Source organism: Leopardus geoffroyi, chromosome B1 (genome assembly GCF_018350155.1).
Source record: "Leopardus geoffroyi isolate Oge1 chromosome B1, O.geoffroyi_Oge1_pat1.0, whole genome shotgun sequence".
Lineage (NCBI taxonomy): Eukaryota > Metazoa > Chordata > Mammalia > Carnivora > Felidae > Leopardus > Leopardus geoffroyi.
The window spans coordinates 191,909,046-191,927,980 of NC_059327.1; the positions used below are offsets into that span (position 1 = coordinate 191,909,046).

At 36.3% G+C, this 18,935-nt stretch overlaps 1 protein-coding gene across 11 annotated transcripts in view; it reads left to right on the plus strand.

Annotated features, from left to right (window-relative positions):
• The window catches only part of LCORL (ligand dependent nuclear receptor corepressor like), a 164,661-nt gene that overhangs the window by 140,842 nt on the left and 4,884 nt on the right, over window positions 1–18,935 (plus strand). For 7 of the 11 annotated variants that reach the window (XM_045474423.1, XM_045474433.1, XM_045474425.1 and 4 more), the window contains one exon: window positions 4,723–4,749. The exons of the other annotated variants lie outside the window; for them this stretch is intronic. In XM_045474423.1, coding sequence (XP_045330379.1) covers window positions 4,723–4,748 — 26 coding nt within the window. In that variant the 3' untranslated portion in view covers window position 4,749. The remainder of the gene's footprint in view (window positions 1–4,722; window positions 4,750–18,935) is intronic. 11 annotated transcript variants of the gene reach the window in all.

Genomic DNA, 18,935 nt, shown 5'->3' on the forward strand with positions numbered 1-18,935 from the left:
TTTAGTATCATATGTTAAGAGTTGTTTTTCACCTTTTCTCATTTTTAAAATTACTGGTACGATTTCTTGTTCTGCTTAAAATTTTATTTATCTTCTACTGATAACTTTCCTTCTTTATTTTTTAACATTCTTTTTTTTTTAATCAACAAGGACATTATTTTTACAGAGTTGTATTTATAGCAATATTTGTTATATTTATCTGATTTTAAAATGTTTCTTAAGGTGTTATTTTTTTCTCATTATTCTTGGTATTCCATACTTCTTAATGCCTTTTTGGAAATGACACAAATTCATTATTAGTTTTATATGTGTTTTTCTTCTTCATAGAATAATTGATTGGAGATTTGAGAGAGTCTTAATTAACAACAAGGAGTTCTCTAGGAAAATTCATAAGGCAATGTATATAATGAATTATGGAATATTTCTATTGATGAAAAGTTTTGTTTCTACCATAAGTGTCTTGTTTTTGTACATTTCAAAATTACTGTCCAGATAAAAGTTTAATACATAGGAATTTTAGAATTTATACTTCACTACATTTGTACTACTATATATCAATGGTAGACATGGAAAGCAAAGAAGTGCAATTCTGTCCTATTCTTAGTTCAGTAAATACTTAATGAATGCCTACAATATGCTCTTAGACACCATAGGAAGTTCAGAAAGTTCCCTTTCCATCTAAGTAAGAAAACAAGACTTGTATGTATGTACTCAACAAATAGAGTATATCTTATGTTTTAAGTGGGATATTATATTACTACTAATTAAAGGGATAGAATGGTTAAAGTCATGGTTTGTGTTCTCATGGAGTTTATCATTCTCATGGGGGACAGTGAATAGGCAATTACAGTAGAAAGTGGAGTGCTGTGACTGGGGAGAGAGATAGCTTATAGAAATATATAGGACAGAAGTTGAACCCATGTTTAGAAAACTCGGCAAGGACTCTTACAAAGTCACATCCAAGCTGAGATTTGAAGGCTGCCAAAGTATTAGCAGTCAGGAGAGGAGTTTTTCTGGTAGAGCAAACTGCATGTGGAAAAGTTGAGTGACAGAGCAGGCTAGTAGAACACTGAGTAATTTAATTCATAAAGCTGAGGCATAAAAAAAGGAATGAAGAATAGGGCAGGGCATGGATGGAAAAATGTCAAAAAATAAAGCTACTGAAGGAAGCATAGCCCAAATTGTGGGGCCAACATCAATTAACGAAAAAAATGTTTCAAACCCTAACAGTGGCAGTAATAGAGGAGAATAGAATAGATATACTTGACAGAGGTCTCTGAAATAGTATCAGTATGTCTAAGAGAGTAGAGGAATAAAGGGTAATGTCCAGGTTTGAGTTTGAACATGTAGATAATAGATGATAGTAACATTCACTGAGATATAAGAGAACATTCAGAGTGTGCAGTTTTAGACATAAGGAATTTAAGTAGTATGTCCAAGAGAGATGTTTAGGAAGTAATCACAGTAGACCCTTGGACAATGCAGGGGTTAGGGGTACTGATTCTCTGTGCATTAGAAATCTGCATGTAACTTTTGACTCCCCAAAACCTTAACTACCAATATCCTGTTGACCTGAAGCCTTCCTGATAACATGAAGAGTCAGTTGACACATATTTTTCTGTTATAGGTATTATATACAGTATTATTATAAGAAAGTAAGCTAGAGAAAAGAAAATTTTATTAAGAAAATTATAAGGAAGAGAAAATGCATTTACAATAATGTATATATCTTTATGGGAAAAAAATCTGCATGTAAGTGAACCCATGCAGTTTAAACCTGTGTTGTTAAAGGGTCAACTGTGGTTAATATGGGAAAGAGGTCTGAGCTAAAGATTTTGGAGTCCAATAATAACTGAAGTCATGAGAGTGGAATAGATTATTCAGCATAAAATGGGAAGAGCCTAGGATCTGATCCCCAAATACACAGAGAAAAAAGAAAAAAAGAAAAAAAGATATACACAGAAGGAGACTGATGAGGCTAGTCAGAAAGTAAGAGGAAAGGCAGGAGAGTGTGGTAGAAAGGAAATGTGTTTTAAGAAGGGATAAAAACAAGTGTAAACTGTTGATGAGAGTTCAGTTAAGCCCTGAAACATTTCCATTTAAGGTAGCACAAAGGTTATTGTAATGATTTTGGTTTTGGCGGGGAAATGCAGTGAGAATCTTATGATTGAGTTAATGCAGGAAGAGGAAGTGAAGAAAGTTAACACAGAAAACTGTAAGTGGCTATGACTGGAGAGGAGATAGGGAGATAGCGAGAGGAAGCTCTAATGCAGACTGGTTTTAAAAAAAATTAGATGCCAATGGGAAGAAGCCAGTAGAAAATGAAAGGCTGAAGATACAAACATGAGATGGCAAGCAGTGGAAATGGAGTGAAGCGCCAGAGTTGATTATTGGACATTATGGGCCATCATTAGATAGATGGATTTTGGCCAGAAGAGTCATTTCTCTCTTAAAACATGAGAATAGGGGGAACAACATATGGGGATGTAAATCAGTTTACAAATTCATGGGCAGAATATTGAGGCTATTAGATCTATTTTCAGTGAGTCCAGACATAATTTAAGGGTAATATGATGGGCATTGTACAAAGTAGGTAACATTTGAAATTTATCTCAAGAAATAACAGGATTTGACAGCTTTGTGACTTTTATCTCAGCTGCCAGAACGTAAGCTTGGACAAAGGTGGGCCCTTTGATTCAGTTGCATCAATCGGATTCACCAGTAAACAAAGAAATCAAGCCTAGAATTCATTCTGTGAATAGTGATGAGAAACTATATGATCAAAGTGTAATTCTAATTCTAGAGGGTCTTTTCTGATAATAGCACACAGTATAAATTTGAGGGGGGGAGGATAAAATGGGGTGTGTGAAAGGCTAGCTGTAAGAGATGATTTTTGAGGTGATTATGGCCTAAAATGGAGTGTGGCTATTGAAAATATTAAGAACTTTTGAATATCAGTGTCTTTTGAGTTACCAAGTAAATATGTGCCTTTCCTAATTGACAAATATCTGGATGTAAATAAGCTTACTTTGGACACATTTAAGGAAATTTTCAGACTAGAATAACTTATGTGGGCTTGAGGTTGCTATACTCAGTGTATCATCTAAAACATCAAATTTTGCTGTAAAAATTCAGAATTCAAATTGATACTTTGAATTAGATTGAGATGACCTGCAACAGCTCAGTTTGTCAGCGTCTCCTGTTTTGTCATCTGTCCTCAAAAATGACCAAATACACATTTTCCCATTCAGCATTCTGGTTTTCACACAGGTATATAACTGATGGGTGATTTTTAACTAACAGTATACTCCTTTAGCTACCTGAAACTGAAGCCAAGCATGCATTCTCCTCTGGTCCTGGTCATGAATGGTTTACCACATTTTTTGCGTCCTAACTCAAAATGTCCTTTTAGATTTGTATGGTTGAGGCATACCTTGGCACAGAATAGCCTAAACATTTTCACATAAAATCTAGAGTTAGCATTTCTTCATGTGCTATTATTCAGCTTCATAATTATCATTTAATGGAAGAACTGTGAAGCACAGAGTAGATGATTTTCTAAATTTCATTTTGATAAACATTTCTAGATGACTCACTGTCACCTTAATCTAGTTTGCTACACAAGCATTCCAGATACAGAGTCCAAGATGCAGTAGTCCTGAATCTGTGGTCCTGGTTCTGTGGTCCAATAGCTTTGGGAAATGCTGAGTTCTCTTTCCTGTGCCTATTGAATCACAGCGCCCCATTGAATGTTAAACTGCATTCTTCACACTTTATATATCACAATTTTTTATATCCTGCAGTTTGGGAAACATAATTGGAAAACACTGCTCTATATAGTTTCCTGAGTAAGGAGAAGAGTTTTAGGTTTTGAAGAGTTTCTAACTCTTGCTGTAATACTTTATTAAAAAATATAGAACAGTGACTTAGATAATCCCCTGTCTTGATGTTTTTTCTTAGAATTTTTCTTGGATATTTTATATCCTGTTGCTTTGTCAACCATTACTTAGTTTTTCACAGTATTCTGCTTCACTAATTATCCTGCATCTTTCATGGAAAAACCATTCAGTTTATTCAACAAATTAGATACTTTTTCTTTTGATCTGTTAGGCATTGTGTTAGATATCAGAGCTACAAAGGAACTCAGGGAACTTATTTTTTTTAAAAAAGTCAAATTATTTTTACTTTGGCAACATAGTATAATTTGAAGAAAGATAATTTGGTTGATCTCTATTACTAGTTGGTATGAAGTATAGAAGTATTTTCAAACATAAGATTATCTAAATCAGGGAGTCTGGCGCATGGCCCATTTGTAAGTAAGTTTTATTGTAACACTGCCATGTTCATTCACTTATATATTGTCTACTGGTGTTTGTGCCACACAAGCTTAACCGAGTAATTGTGTAAAGCCCATAAAACTTCAACTGCTGATTACGTGGCCCTTGGTGGAAAAGTTTGCTGACCCGTTTATATCAGTAGAATTTGGTATGTGGCTAGAAAAAGTCATTGGATTTTTAAAAGTAGATTAAAGTTATTATATCCAGTTTATTTCCAACACCCCATCCTCTCCCTCCTCCTGCACAATACATTTCTGACTTGTAGTTGTTTTGTTTTGCTTTATCTCTATGGGACAAGACCTATCTTTATCCAGCAGAGTGGTGCTGGGGGAGCCATAGTGGCAGTTTTATTCTGTTTTTGTAAATCTTTATTCTCTCCCCGCAGCCTCCAGACCTGCTTTGTCTATCTGAGGTAAGTGCAAGGGTCACCTTCCCTCTCTTCCTTTACCAGTGGCTGCCACCTGTTAAAGTGATTTCAGTGCTTTATACCTTAAATTCCTTCCTCAAGTGTTCTCTTTCCCCCTTCTCTACCCTGGTTTTCTTCTTTATTTCTTCACTTAGGAATTTGGAATTCTTAGTTCAGCTCCCCTAGCTTCCATTTCCCCCCCACCTCATTTTTCCTAGGCAGTAAACATTTTCTTTGTAGAGGAGCTGAGCATTCTGTGATTATAATGCTAACTCTATTGAATTCACCTATTGTTTAATTATGGGAGGGGAGTCAGAGTAGGTATCTGAATGTTTCATCCTGCCAGTTTTTTTCTTGATTGTTTTTGTTTAATTTAAACAAGACCTTGGCTTATTTTTCCTACCCCACCCCCATTCCAATTCCAGGCAATCTGGAAAATTCATTTACTTGCTACTTTGTTTCTATATATAGAAACAGAGAAAACTGGATAGACCCCATTAATTTATTCTTCAAAAAATATCTCCTATGTGCCAGGCAATATGCTAGGCTATATGTAGGATAAAATGGGGGACAAAACCAGGTATTGTTCTGTCCTCATGGTTCAAGTTTATTAGGAGAGGCAGACATTGAGTAAATAGTTACACAAATCTTACAAGTTCATAACTGTAGGTGGTACTAAAGAATTCTTTTTGGGTACTATAAGAATTCCTTCTCCCTATAAGGAGAAAACTTCTCTAAGGAAATTGACCATTGAACTGAGCTGTGAAGAGTGAGTAGGAATTAACGAGGCCAAGTAGCAGACAACTGGGCAGGGAGGGGAGAGGACTGACTTTCAGGAAGAGTTGCATGTGGAAAAAGTACAGCATGGTGTTCTTTGCAGGTAAGACAATGACTGTGTGTCTTGGGTCAAAAGAGAAAGGAGGAGCATGGTGTCAGATGTAAAGATTGAGGAGTAGGTGAAGGATAGACCATGTAGGTTCTCATAAGTCATGTTTATGTGTTTCCAATAGCTTCCCATTGCTCTTAAAGTAGAGATTGAAATTGGGAGTGGATGGGGAAGGTATATGACATCATCAGATTCTCCTTCCTAAAGGATCTGACTGCCTTGTGAAACATGAATGGTAGAGGGCATGAATGAAGGCGTAGACCATCATGGTGGTCCTAATGAGAACTGTGCTACTTGAAAACAATGCTTTACAAACTTTAGTGTGCATGAGAATCACCAGGAGGGCTTATTGAAAAAGAAATTGTTAGGCTCCAAGCACTTTCTGTTTCAATAGGTTATGTAGTGGGGCCCAAGTGATGCTTATTTTGCTGACCCAAGGACCACACTTTGAGAACCATTGGTATAGAGTGTAGAGTGTTGTGGTGGAAAGAAGATTAATTCCTTACTAATATGATCATTGTGTTATAAATTACCCTCTAAATACCACTTTAGCTATATTCCACAAAGTTTGCTCTGCTGTATTTTCATTTCCATTAAATTAGAAATATTTTCTAATTTCCCTTGTAGTTTTTTATTTAACCCATGGATTACTTAGAGATGTATTGTTCAGTTTTCAAATATTTAGGGATTTTCCAGATACCTTTCTCTTACTGATTTCTAATTTGATTCTGCTATGCTTATAAAATATACTTTGTATGATTTTAATTCTTTTGAATTTATTGAGATTTGTTTTATGGTCCAGAGTCTATCCAGATCTACTTTAATAACTGTTCTCTGTGTTCTTGAAAATAATGTTCATTCTGCTGCTGCTGGGTGGAGTGTTCCTTTAAGCAAGTTGATAGTGCTGTTCAACTCTTTTACATCCTTCCTGAGTTTCAGTCTACTTATATTTATTCTTGAGAGAAACATTTTGAAATCTGCAGCTATGATTCTAGATTTTCCTATTTATCCTTTTAGTTCTATCAGGTTTTGCATCATGTATTTTGAAGCTCTGTTATTAGGTGCATATACATTTGGAATTTTTATGTACTTTTGATGTATTTACTCCTTTTTCATATGAAACTAACCTCTTCATCTCTAGAAGTATTCCTTGGTCTGAAATCTTTTTTTGTCTGATAGTTATTCCATCCTACTTTTCCCTAGTTTTAACATGGTATATCTTTTCCCACACTTTTATTTCTAACCTATATGTGTCTATATTAAAAGTGAGTTTCTTTGAGGCAGCATACACTTGAGGCTTGCTTTCTCATTCAGTCTGACAATCTCTGCCTTTTAATATACCATTTTCCATTTCATGTGACTTTTTGATGTGGTTGTTTGAGTCAGCCAACTTTATTTTTTTAATTGAGGTATAATTGACATACAACATATTAGTTTCAGGTGTACAACATAATGATATATATTTGTATATATTGTGAAGTGATCACCAAATAAGTCTAGCTAATATTTGTCACCATAGTTACAATTTTTTTCTTGTGATGAAAACTTTTACAATCTATTAGCAACTTTCAAATATGCAATACAGTATTATTATATACTCAGCCACCATGTATACATTACATCCCCATGACTTATTTGTATTATAACTAGAAGTTTGACTCACTTCACCCATTTTGCTCTCACCTCTGGCATCCACCAGTCTGCTTTCTGTATCTGCGAGCTTGGTTGATTTTGGTTTTTGTTATTTTAGATTCTACATATAAGTGAAATCATCTGATAATTTGTCTTTCTCTGACTTAATTCACTTACGATAATGCCCTCAATGTCCATCCATGTTGTTGCAAATGGCAAGATTTCCTTACTTTTTGGATAATATTCCAGTGTGTGTTTGTGTGTGTGTGTGTGTGTGTGTGTATGAGAGAGAGAGAGACAGAGAGAGAGAGAGAGAGAAAGGATTCTCTTTATCCATTCATCCATTGATAGACACTTAAGTTGTTTCCATATCTTGGTTATTATAAATAATATTGCAATGAACATGATGGGGAGTACATATATCTTTTCAAGTTATTTTCATTTTTTGGATAAATATCCAGAAATGGAATTGTGGATCATATGGTAGTTCTATTCTTAATTTTTTGAGGAACATCCATACTTTTTTCTATATTGGGTATGTGAATTTACATTCCCACTAATAGTACACAGGTTTGCCTTTTCTCCACATCTTCACCAATACTTGTTATTTCTTGTCTTTTTGATAATAGCCCAACTTTCTCTTTTCTGTTTGTCCAATCTATTTTTTAGTTCCTTTTTCTCTTTTCTTGCCTTCTTTTAGACAAGTTGAATATATTTTATTATTCTATTTAATCTCTTAGTTTTTAAGTAGTACTTGCTGTCAAGTTTACCCTATATATCATTAACTTACTATAAACTACCTTCAGATAATGTTATATTACTTCATGTATAATCTTAAGAACTTTACAGTACACGTGCCTTTCCTCCCTCCAAGCCTTTGTGCTATTATTATTGTCATATGTTGTGCTTCCATAAATGTTATAATCCTTCCAATATATTGTTATTATTTTTCCTCCATACAGTTATTCAAAGAGGTTTTCAAAATAGGAAAAGTATTTTCTCCATGAATTTTCCATTTCTGGTGCTTTTCATTCTTTTGTACAAATCCAGGTTTCTATGTGATGTCATTTTACTTCTGCCTGAAAACTTCCTTTAGCAATTCTTGTTGTGTGGGTTTGCTGTTTAATAATTCACTCAGCCCTGCCTTATGTCTGAAAAAGTCTTCATTTCACTTTTGTTTTGAAAGATATTTTTGCTGAATATGAAATTCAAATGTGACCATATACTTTTTAGTACTTTGAAGATGTTGCTCCACTGTCATTTAGTTTGATTGTTTCTGAAGAGAAGTCTGCTGTCATTCTTATATTTGCTACTCTATTGTTTTTTCCTCTAGTTCTTTGTAAGATTTTATCACTGGTTATCAGCAGTTTGATTATAAATGGGTTTGGCTTTGTTGCCTTTATGTTTTTTCTACCTGGAGTTTTTTTTAACTACTTGGATATGGGAGTTTAGTTTTTATCATATTTGGAAATATTTCAGCCATACTTTCTTCAAGTATGTTCCTATCCCTCTTGTCTCTACTCTCCTTTTGGGATTCCAATCACATGTATTTTGTTACATAGATCACTGACACCTACTCATTTTTGTTAATTTTTTTAAGTTTATTTATTTATTTTGAGAGCGAGAGCATGCAGGAAGGGCAGAGAGAGGGAGAGAGATAAAGAGAATCCCAACCTGCACTGTCAGCACAGAGCCTAATGCAGGGCTCAAGCTCACAAACCGTGAGATCATGACCTGAGCCAAAACCAAGAGACAGACATTCAGTCGACTGAGCCACCCAGGCACCCCTTTGTTCATTTTTTTTATGTTTCATTTTGGATTATGCTATTTCTATGTTTTTAAGTTTGATAACCATTTCTTTGGGTTGTCTAATCTGCTGTTAATAACACCCAGGATGGGGCGCCTGGGTGGCGCAGTCGGTTAAGCGTCCGACTTCAGTCAGGTCACGATCTCGCGGTCCGTGAGTTCGAGCCCCGCGTCAGGCTCTGGGCTGATGGCTCGGAGCCTGGAGCCTGTTTCCGATTCTGTGTCTCCCTCTCTCTCTGCACCTCCCCCGTTCATGCTCTGTCTCTCATGTCCCAAAAATAAATAAACGTTGAAAAAAAAAAAAAAAAAAATAACACCCAGGATATTTTCATTTCAGAAATTATATTTTCATCTCCAGAAGTTTAAATTTAGTCTTCTTTGTATCTACTATATTTCCCCTCATGCTCATGCTTTCCTCAGCTTCTTGACTATAATGGAGTATATTTTAAATATCTGCATGAATATCCTTGTGTGCTAATTTTATAATCTGTATTATTTGTCAGTTCCTACTGATTGATTTTTCTCCTCATTTTGGATATTTTCCTGTTTTGTACATGCCTGGTAATTTTGGATTGGATCTAGACATCGTCGGTTTTACATTGTGTGCTGGGGTTGTTTTTACAGTGCCTTCAATGTTTTGGGGCTCTGTTCTGAAACACCACAAACTTAAGAAAAATCTTTATCCTTTCAAATCTTGCTTTTGGGCATTGATAGGCAGCCTGTAGTCTAGGACAGTGGTTCTCACCGGGGGATGTCCTACAGGGGATAATTGGTGACATAGGGAGACATTTTGGATTGTCACACCTAGTGGGTAGAGGCCGGTGATTCTGCTAAACATTCTACAGTGCATAGTAAGACAGCTCCCCACAAAAAAGAATCACTCAGCCCCAAATGTCAGTAGTGCTGAGGTTGAGAAATCCTACTCTAGGGCTAATTTTACCCCCACTAGTGAGGCACTACCAATACCTATTCAATGCCGTATGTATTAGGAGATTTCTCCATTCTTGCTGGTGGGAACACAAATTTTATCCAGTCCTATATGGCCTCTGGGGATTTTCCAGCTGGTCCTTTTCAGTGGTCTTTTTCACAGCCTTGGGAAACATTCATGCACTGATCAGTATTTATCTACAAATTCCAGGGAAACCAATGTTGCTCTCTGGCACTGTCAGTGCAGCTCTGTCTCCTGTTATCTGCCCCACAGACTCTAGTTGCCTTGGTCTCCCTCACCTCCAAACTTTGTCCTCTCATCTCAGGAAGGCTTCCAAGCTTCCTTTGGATTCCTCTTCCTATACTGCAGCCTGGAAACTATTCAGGCAGTAAGCCAGAGCAAGTGTTATGACTTACCTCCTTCGTTCCCTTCTTTCAGGGGTCACTGTCATCCTGTACTTTCTTTCATCCATGGTCTTAAAAATATTTCATATATTTTTGTTCCTGTTACTTCATCATGGCCAGAAGCAGAAGTCTAGATTTATTCTTTTGACAGATATTTATCCAGTTTCTATATGCAAGGTGCTGGAAATAATATGTTGAACAAGACCAATATGTTGTACTCTCATCAAACTTGTATTTTAACTGGAGGGAGGAAAAACATAAGCAGTTTAAGTTCTGTGTCAATGAAATTAGATGGTATAAAGAGTTTTCTAGGAGTAGTTACTTTAGGTTGAGTACACAGGGAAATCCTTTCTGAAGAAGTAATGAGTGAACTGTGGGATGAGTTGAGATGTCTGCGAGATCTTTGATAACTGAAACTGAGTATGGATGAGAACCCCTAAACAGAGATTATAGAAGAAGAAAAGGAAGCCTGGGACTTGGCCTTAAGAAATTCTAAGCCATCCAAGAATAGGATGACTTGGAGTAAAAGGAAGAGGAAAAAGGAAGCCAGTATTGTGTTTTGTATCAAAATCCAAGAAAAATGAGTTTCAAGAAAGAGGTTTACTCTTCTCAGGCTGCCATAACAAAATACCATAGACTGCATGGCTTAAAACAGAGATTTGTTTTCTCACAGTTCTGGAGGCTAGAAAGTCCAAGATCAAAGTCTGGAGGGTTCAGTTTCTGGTGAGGGGTCTCTTGCTGGTTTGCACATAGCTACCTTCCTATTCTCTGGTGTCTTCTTCTCCTTTTATGGAGACAACAAACCTATCAAATTAGGACTCAGATTGTGACCTCATTTTACCTTAGTTACCTCCTAAAGGCCCTGTATTTCTTAATATAGGGGGTTAGGGCTTCAACATATGAATCTGGGGGGTACACGGTTCAGTCTGTAGCAGAGGAAATGGCCATTAGTGTTGAATGTTGTTAGGAAGGCAAAATAGTTGAAAAATTAAGGATCATTCATTAGCTTTATCAATTCATTAGTGACTTTAGTAGGTGTTTTTGTGGAATGAAAGGGCCTGGAAGCCAGACTGGAGTATGTTAAGAATAGGAGATAAGAAAATGGTGATATCAAGTATAGGATAATTCATTAAAGTAATCTAGCTCTAAACATGAAGAAAATAAAAGATTGAGTGAAGTTTTGTTTTTTAAGGAATGAGAGACCTTGCACTTGTTTAATCATTATCTATTGCTACAACAATGCTGTATTACAAACCACCCGAAAACTTACTGCCTGAAAGTAAATGAGCACCTACTGCACTCCTATATCTGGGACTGGCAAATAAGGCTAAGAGGTTCTTTTGATTTGGGCCAGGCTCCCTCACATGCCTTTGTACAAGCTGGCTACCAGGTGTGACACCTTAGCCCTGCGCCATACCTCCCACGCATTCTGCAGGCCAGACCAGGCAGTGCTCTCCTGGCAAAAGCAGAGGTATACGAGGGAGCATAAGTGACCAAGTAGTTTCTCATGCTTCAGCTTGCATGCCTCCACCAGTTTACAGTTCATACTTGTTAACTAACATCTTATCGGCCCAAGCAAGTCACATGGGTGAGGCCAGAATGAGAGGACATTGCAAAGTGATAAAGAGTGAGTATAGGCATGGGTGAAGAATTTGGGCTGTGAATGCAATTAATCTGCCACAGATGGTATATTAAAAAAAAAAAAAAAAAGAAAAAAAAAGGATCATTGATTATAATCATTGTTAAGTTCCTCAGAAGGCAGATGTGAACAGGGTCCAAAATCATTCTAAGTCATGTCAGGCTCAGCAACCTTTCACAATTAGTTGGTTGGCATTATTTTAGATTAATAACTGCTAATTGCTTTTAATATCACATTAATTTAGTACTAAAATTTCCCATTTTATTTTTTATGAATATGTAAATCACATTTGTGTATTTATTGAATATCTGAATACCTGTTATATGTAAGATACTGTTTTAGGCACAGCTGTGTTATACTAATCTAATATACAAGTTAATTAAGAAATTCAGGTAAATGTTTTGTCCTTACATGGCCATTGATCACTTCTAAATCACACAGCAGTGCAAAATGTTCATTGATTTCTGAAGAGAATTGGTTTTGTGCCTTTGCTCTGACTATAATTTCCCTCATTGTATTCTTTCATTCTATTCCTTCAAATAAAAATTCAGGTAGATCTCTTTATCAGGAGAAACTATTCTTTTTATTCTAGATGTTTTCTTGTGAATCCCCAATTATGATTTGCTCTAATAATCACGATAACCCTTACTAGTTAAGCACATAATATGCTAATCTTTATATTAAAGTAATTCTCCTAAAATTGGTTGGAGTAAATTGCAAATCTAGGATTCTAATTCAAGAATATGAGACTTCAAAGTCTTACTCTTAACCGCCAGGTTCTTCTGTTCCTCCACATAACTACATCAAATAATCAAAAGCAAGTCAGAAAAAATGTCTGACTTAAAATCTATCACTTAACAATCTGCCAAGGCCTTTAAATACTTCAGTATTCTACCAAAAATAAATTTTACTCTTGAGATAAATTAAGTCTTTAAAAACAAAAAATCTGTACAACCTAACTCTTTTTTTTTTTTTTAATTTTTTTTTTTTTTCAACGTTTATTTATTTTTGGGACAGAGAGAGACAGAGCATGAACGGGGGAGGGGCAGAGAGAGAGGGAGACACAGAATCGGAAACAGGCTCCAGGCTCTGAGCCATCAGCCCAGAGCCCGACGCGGGGCTCGAACTCACGGACCGCGAGATCGTGACCTGGCTGAAGTCGGACGCTTAACCGACTGCGCCACCCAGGTGCCCCTGTACAACCTAACTCTTAACAGAGTTTGCCGGCAAAAGAAAGGATTTACTCATACCTTTGACCTCATGGTCTGCTGGTAGACCATGTTTAACTGGCTAGATCCCTATGGCTCTTAATTTGAATCCCTCACCCCACCCCTTTAAGCCCAGAGATTTTAAATTAAATGGTTGTACAGTTGCAGAAACATATTATACACATATCTGTCATCTTTTATCCCACACATGTATCTTTTGACTTTTTGTTAGTAGTACTAATATTAACATTTATTGAGTCCTTATTATGTGTTCAGCCAGGCATTTTACATGCCTTCTCTATGCCACCTGCTTTATATAAACTCATTTACTAATCACATTTCCCTCAAGAGGTGGGTACTCTCATTATCTTCACTTTCCAGTTAAATTGAAGCTTAGAGTTTAGGAAATGTACACTTAGCAGGTGAGTGATTTGATTTGGAATCAGAACTTAGGCTCTACAAAGCCTCCCTCCTTCCCAGTTTACTAAAATCCTTACCCCTTTAGGCCTATTTTAAATGACTTTTCCCCAGTCTTGCCACTGCTAAGATTAAGTTCCCTTCTCTGTTATCCCTTAGTCTTTAGTTACCTCTTCTGTATTTACTGTGTACTGCTTTTTATTTTGGTAATTCATGAATACTTCTCCCTTCTGCCTCCTTACCAAACTGGAAAACCCTTGAAAACAGACACCATCACACTATTTTATATTCTTAATATATTGGGTAGGTAGTGGTTAGAGTCCAGTAGACCAAGGGTTTCATTCTTCTAACTTCTTACTACATCAGAAACATGGGAACACACTTGATGACTTCATAAAGGTTCTCTGATCTAGTTTTGCACCTTTAACAACCCTATTGATTTGGATAGATTTGAGGAGAATCAGGCTCAGGGTATAGCTATAATAGCTATTCAGTAAATTTTTACTGACTTAACATTAGATGACATCATTTCCAGAGGAAATAAACCAGTCACTCAGAATTTGGAGTTAAAACAAATGAGTTCAAATTCAGTAGTTTCATGTACATTATAGTAACTGTTCTAATTCCAAATCGTATACCAGAATTCAGCTTATCCATGCATACAGCTGACTTTTCTCCCTTTGAAAAGATTAACTTGTTTCTTGAAACCCTTAACCTAAAGAATACTCTTTTGGTAGCTATCAAAAAACATGTCTATGCCCTAACATATTTTCTTTTACCTTGAGAAATTGAAAGATGTAATAGCTCCTTATTTAGTTAAATATGAGGAAACTTGATGCTCTAAATATATCTTTCTAGATACAGTTATGGCTGTAGGCCTTCAGGATGTCTTTCTGTCTGAAATCTGTAGACTAAACACAACTATAGACCAAACAATGCATTAGGTAATTTGAAGAAATAGATAAATGGGTATTAACATGAAGGCAGAATCACGACAGAATTGCAACCCAAGAGTTCGTATGCAGGATAGAGGGATACATCCTAGACTCTGAACTTGCACTTACTAGTTGAGTGACTTTGATATGTCATTTTACTTCTTTGAGCCTCAATGGTGGTTGTTAGAACTGAATAAAATATTGTCAAGGAGGTTTTTAGCATAGTGCCTGGCATGTAGCAACTGCTCTAGAAATGATATTTTCAGACCTGTCCTGATCACACTAAAATTTGTTTCCTGTGATTTGGCTAGTTCACATTAAGATTTATTGTGTGTATGACAGATGAACTATCCCATATCTCTAGTAATAAGTAAAACAAGTTTGAGTTATTAGAGCTAGATATATGTTAAAAATTATTTTTGTTAGAATTATCAGTAATCATTAATTTACATGTTTATTTTGAGAGAAAGGGAGAGAGCGCAAGCACGAGCTGGGGGAGGGGCTGAGAGGGAGAATCCCAAGCAGGCTCCGCACCCAGTGCAGAGCCCAACATGAGGCTCATCTCACAAACTGCGATCATGACCTGAGCTGAAATCAAGAGTCAGATGCTCAACTGACTGAGCCACCCAGGCACCCCAGTAATCATTAATTTAAATCACACATTATGACTGTTTGGATTTCCATGACCCACCAGAGATTTTCATCTTTTATACTTGCCAAATGCACATACTCTTATAAACCTCCATTCAGATGCTGGAGAGAGGCTCTATCTAGGGTGGATGAAATTACCCAAGTATTGAAAATAGGCTTAGATGTCTAGATGATCATTTCAGGTGCCCCTTCTTTGTCCTCATTCCCTCCTCACCTACCATCTGTCTAGATTGCTAGTTTGATAGAAGCCTTACTTAGGGTGAGTATATCTCTTCCAGTTTTGTCCCCCATTCACCAAAATACGGTGTTAAACTAAACCTTTGCATTTGTCTATAGCTCCATATGATTTTTAAATCATGTTAAATGGTATTCATTAGATCATCAGAAATGTAAAGGTAAGTAGGAAGATGTTTATTTTTTTTTTTTTTAACATGAGGAAAAGGAGACTGAATGAAGCTGTTACTTGTCCAACATCATAAGGCTGATTATTAATATTCCCAGAATTGGAACCCAGGTCTTTATGTTCCTTTTCCCAGTTCTTTACTTGCAAGAGTACCGCTGAATACACTACACCATTGCTAAGCTTTCAATAGAATCCCGGATGTGGATATATAAAGCCACTCGATACGATGATTTAAATGCTGCTGCTTCGAATTTTGAACCATATATGTAAGACAGAGAAGCCATGAAATAAGACTGATAAATCTGATGATCTAAAATTTAGAATGGATGCATGACAAAACCACCATAAGCAGATATAAACAACTAATGAACAAGGCAGGATGGGGAGGGAAGTGGGAGTGTAAATCACACTGATCTTAACTAAATAGCAAAATAGATCATCTCAATGGGCAAAGAACACAGAGAAGGAAAAACAAGTGGCTTCTAAATATGAAAATAAGCCAAACCTTCCTCATAAGAGAAGTGCAAATTAAACAACGGCATACCATTTTTAACCTAGTTTTTTTTTACAAAGATCCATAACTTTTATTATACATTATTGATAAGAAAATGAGGGAAGAAAGACATTTTCATACATTGTTGGTCAGAGTGTAAATGGCATGTTGTCTACAAAGGATAATTTGGTAATCTCTATCCAAAATCTTTAAAGCACCTTTGACTCAGTTTATCCTACTCCTAGACATCAACCCCATAGATACAGTTGAATACATAGATATACAAGAATATTCGATTTTCCTGTTCAAAACCTAAAGAAAAAAAGCTTAAAAAGTACATCAAGAAAATTAGAGGGGCACCTGGCTGGCTCAGTCAGTAGAGCATGTGACTCGACCTCAGGGTCATGAGTTCAAGCCCCACATTGGGTGTAGAGATTATTTTAAAAAAGAAAAAGTTGAGGAACATGTATTAATCTTTCACTTGGTACAAATGTATATGATTGTCCCATAACCTCCTGACATTAAACCTAACAAGTCCAATTTTTTATCTTACAAATATAAAGGAATATTTGTTAAAAAATTCCTCTAGGTTGCAAATTCTCTGAAAGCATGCGCTGTGTCCACCTCCCCATCTTTGTACCTCACAAGTGCTTTCTAGTGGATACTCAATGCAGAATAATTTGGTATAGAAGATAGAATTGAAAAGTGCTTTGGTTATAACTGAAGATGCAGGTCTTATATTAGTCTGAATGCATCTGGTTAGAACACTCCAAAAAAGAGCAGTTTATTTTTCTATTTTCCTATACCTTAGTTTCCCCATTTTAAAAATGAGTTATCTAGAAAGGTCCCTTCTAGCTCTTATTATTCTAATGCCTCTGTTTCTGGCCCTTGAAGATAGCTATGTTCTTCTACTCAGTACTCTGTAGATAGGTAGTGCCTAAAGTTTGCACACCACTTTTCTTTTTTTTAATGTTTATTTACTTTTGAGAGAGAGCTTGAGTGGAGGGCAGGGCAGAGAGAGAGAGGGAGACACAGAATCCGAAGCAGGCTCCAGGCTCAGAGCTGTCAGCACGGAGCCTGACACGGGCTGAAACTCACAACCTGAGATCATGACCTGAGCCGAAGTTGGACGCTTAACCGACTGAGCCACCCAGGCGCCCCTGCACTCCACCTTTTTTTTTTTTTTTTTTTTTTCTTCACACCACCTAGTTTTAAGTGGGTATTTATGAATTAAGTATGTCAGTCTATCTATTGGTACTAACGTATAGTGCTTGAACTGGTATTTTCTTCCCATGATGTGTATACTTTTGTGTACTCCTGGAATTCGTGTACCCAAATTTCGAGTATACGCTCTAGAAAAGTAAATTAATGTTAAAAGTATTAAAAAGAACAATAATGTAGTTATTAAAGTATTCTGATGAATAGCAAAGAGCAAAAATTGTTTTTGTCACCATGATTTGTTGCTTTGTGCCATCATTTTCTTCTTCTGGCATTGATACTTGATATACTTATCTACCAAGCTGTCTTAATATAATTGTATTTTTATACCTTGCCCTAGAGTTTCTCGGAGGCATACATACACATACTACAAATATGAAGACTGGCAGTCCTTGTAAGATGGAAAAACATTACTGCTTTATCTGAGCTTTGCTGCCTTGAAAAACAAAAATATCTTGAGGTCCATGAGGCTATCAGTCTAATAGTTACCAGTGCAAATGTTTTCAAAAACCAGTCAGGATTTCTGCTATGAATGAGAGTATTGTTGTTTTTGGATCTCTTTGTCATATATCAGGCCATGATTTAAGTACATTCTTATTTATTCACCTCTATGTTCTTTTGGTTTTTTTAAAGTGATTTTCTATATGATGAGTAACCTTTTAGGCTACTTGTAGTTTGTCATTCTGTTTCCTACCTATAAACTTGAAACTATGTTATTTGGTGGAACTGGGAGTCCATTTGCCTGAAGAGAGCTCAGTGGCAACATGACAACTTAAAATATAACAGGTTAAATCTCTCTGGTTTACTGAAGGGCAAATGAGTAGGTTGTTGAGGTTGCAAGGGGAAATCAGGAAAAAGTCATTGATGTCTGGCAGTGGCTGCCACTTAAAACAAGTCACTTAAATACTGCACAGCAGTTTCCTCTTTACTAATAGGAAGAATCATGGACCTGTGGTTGGAGAAAGCTTGGGAATGATGTAGTCCAACTAATAGCTAATGTATAACAAGCTATGAAATAGTTTATAAACATGAGGATCTACATCTGAAAACGTGAATGGGCTATCAATATTATTTTTAAGATGTGGGTTTACATGTCCATTATATGTGGACTAGCTACCCTTTGGACTCTCAAGTTTCTATGTTTCTAAAGATTCTCTTTAGAGAGCCAGTAGACAAGAATAAGGGAAAGAGGACTATACCAATTTGGTGACTGTAACTTGAGGCGTATCTGTACTTGAGTCTGAGACTCACTTTTATCATTTATCATGAGAAGTATACCAACATTGCTTGGTTTGCTATGAAATTTATGAGATAATCCATGCGAGTGTCTCTAGAACACAGTAGGCTTTCAAAGGTTAATTCCTTCTTGTCTCAAAGTGGCTCTGATCCTGGTAAGTTAAAGGACAAATGAAAAGGGCTGAATCCTACCAAGTTCAGTACGTGAAATGTCCAGAGTATGCTGATGGAATCCACATATGCAGTGGTTTTTTTCCAGTGCTATCTGGGTGACCTTTTAAATACCTGGCTAACATAGGTAAAGTATTCAATTCAGTAAGGAGGCCAGAGGTAAGG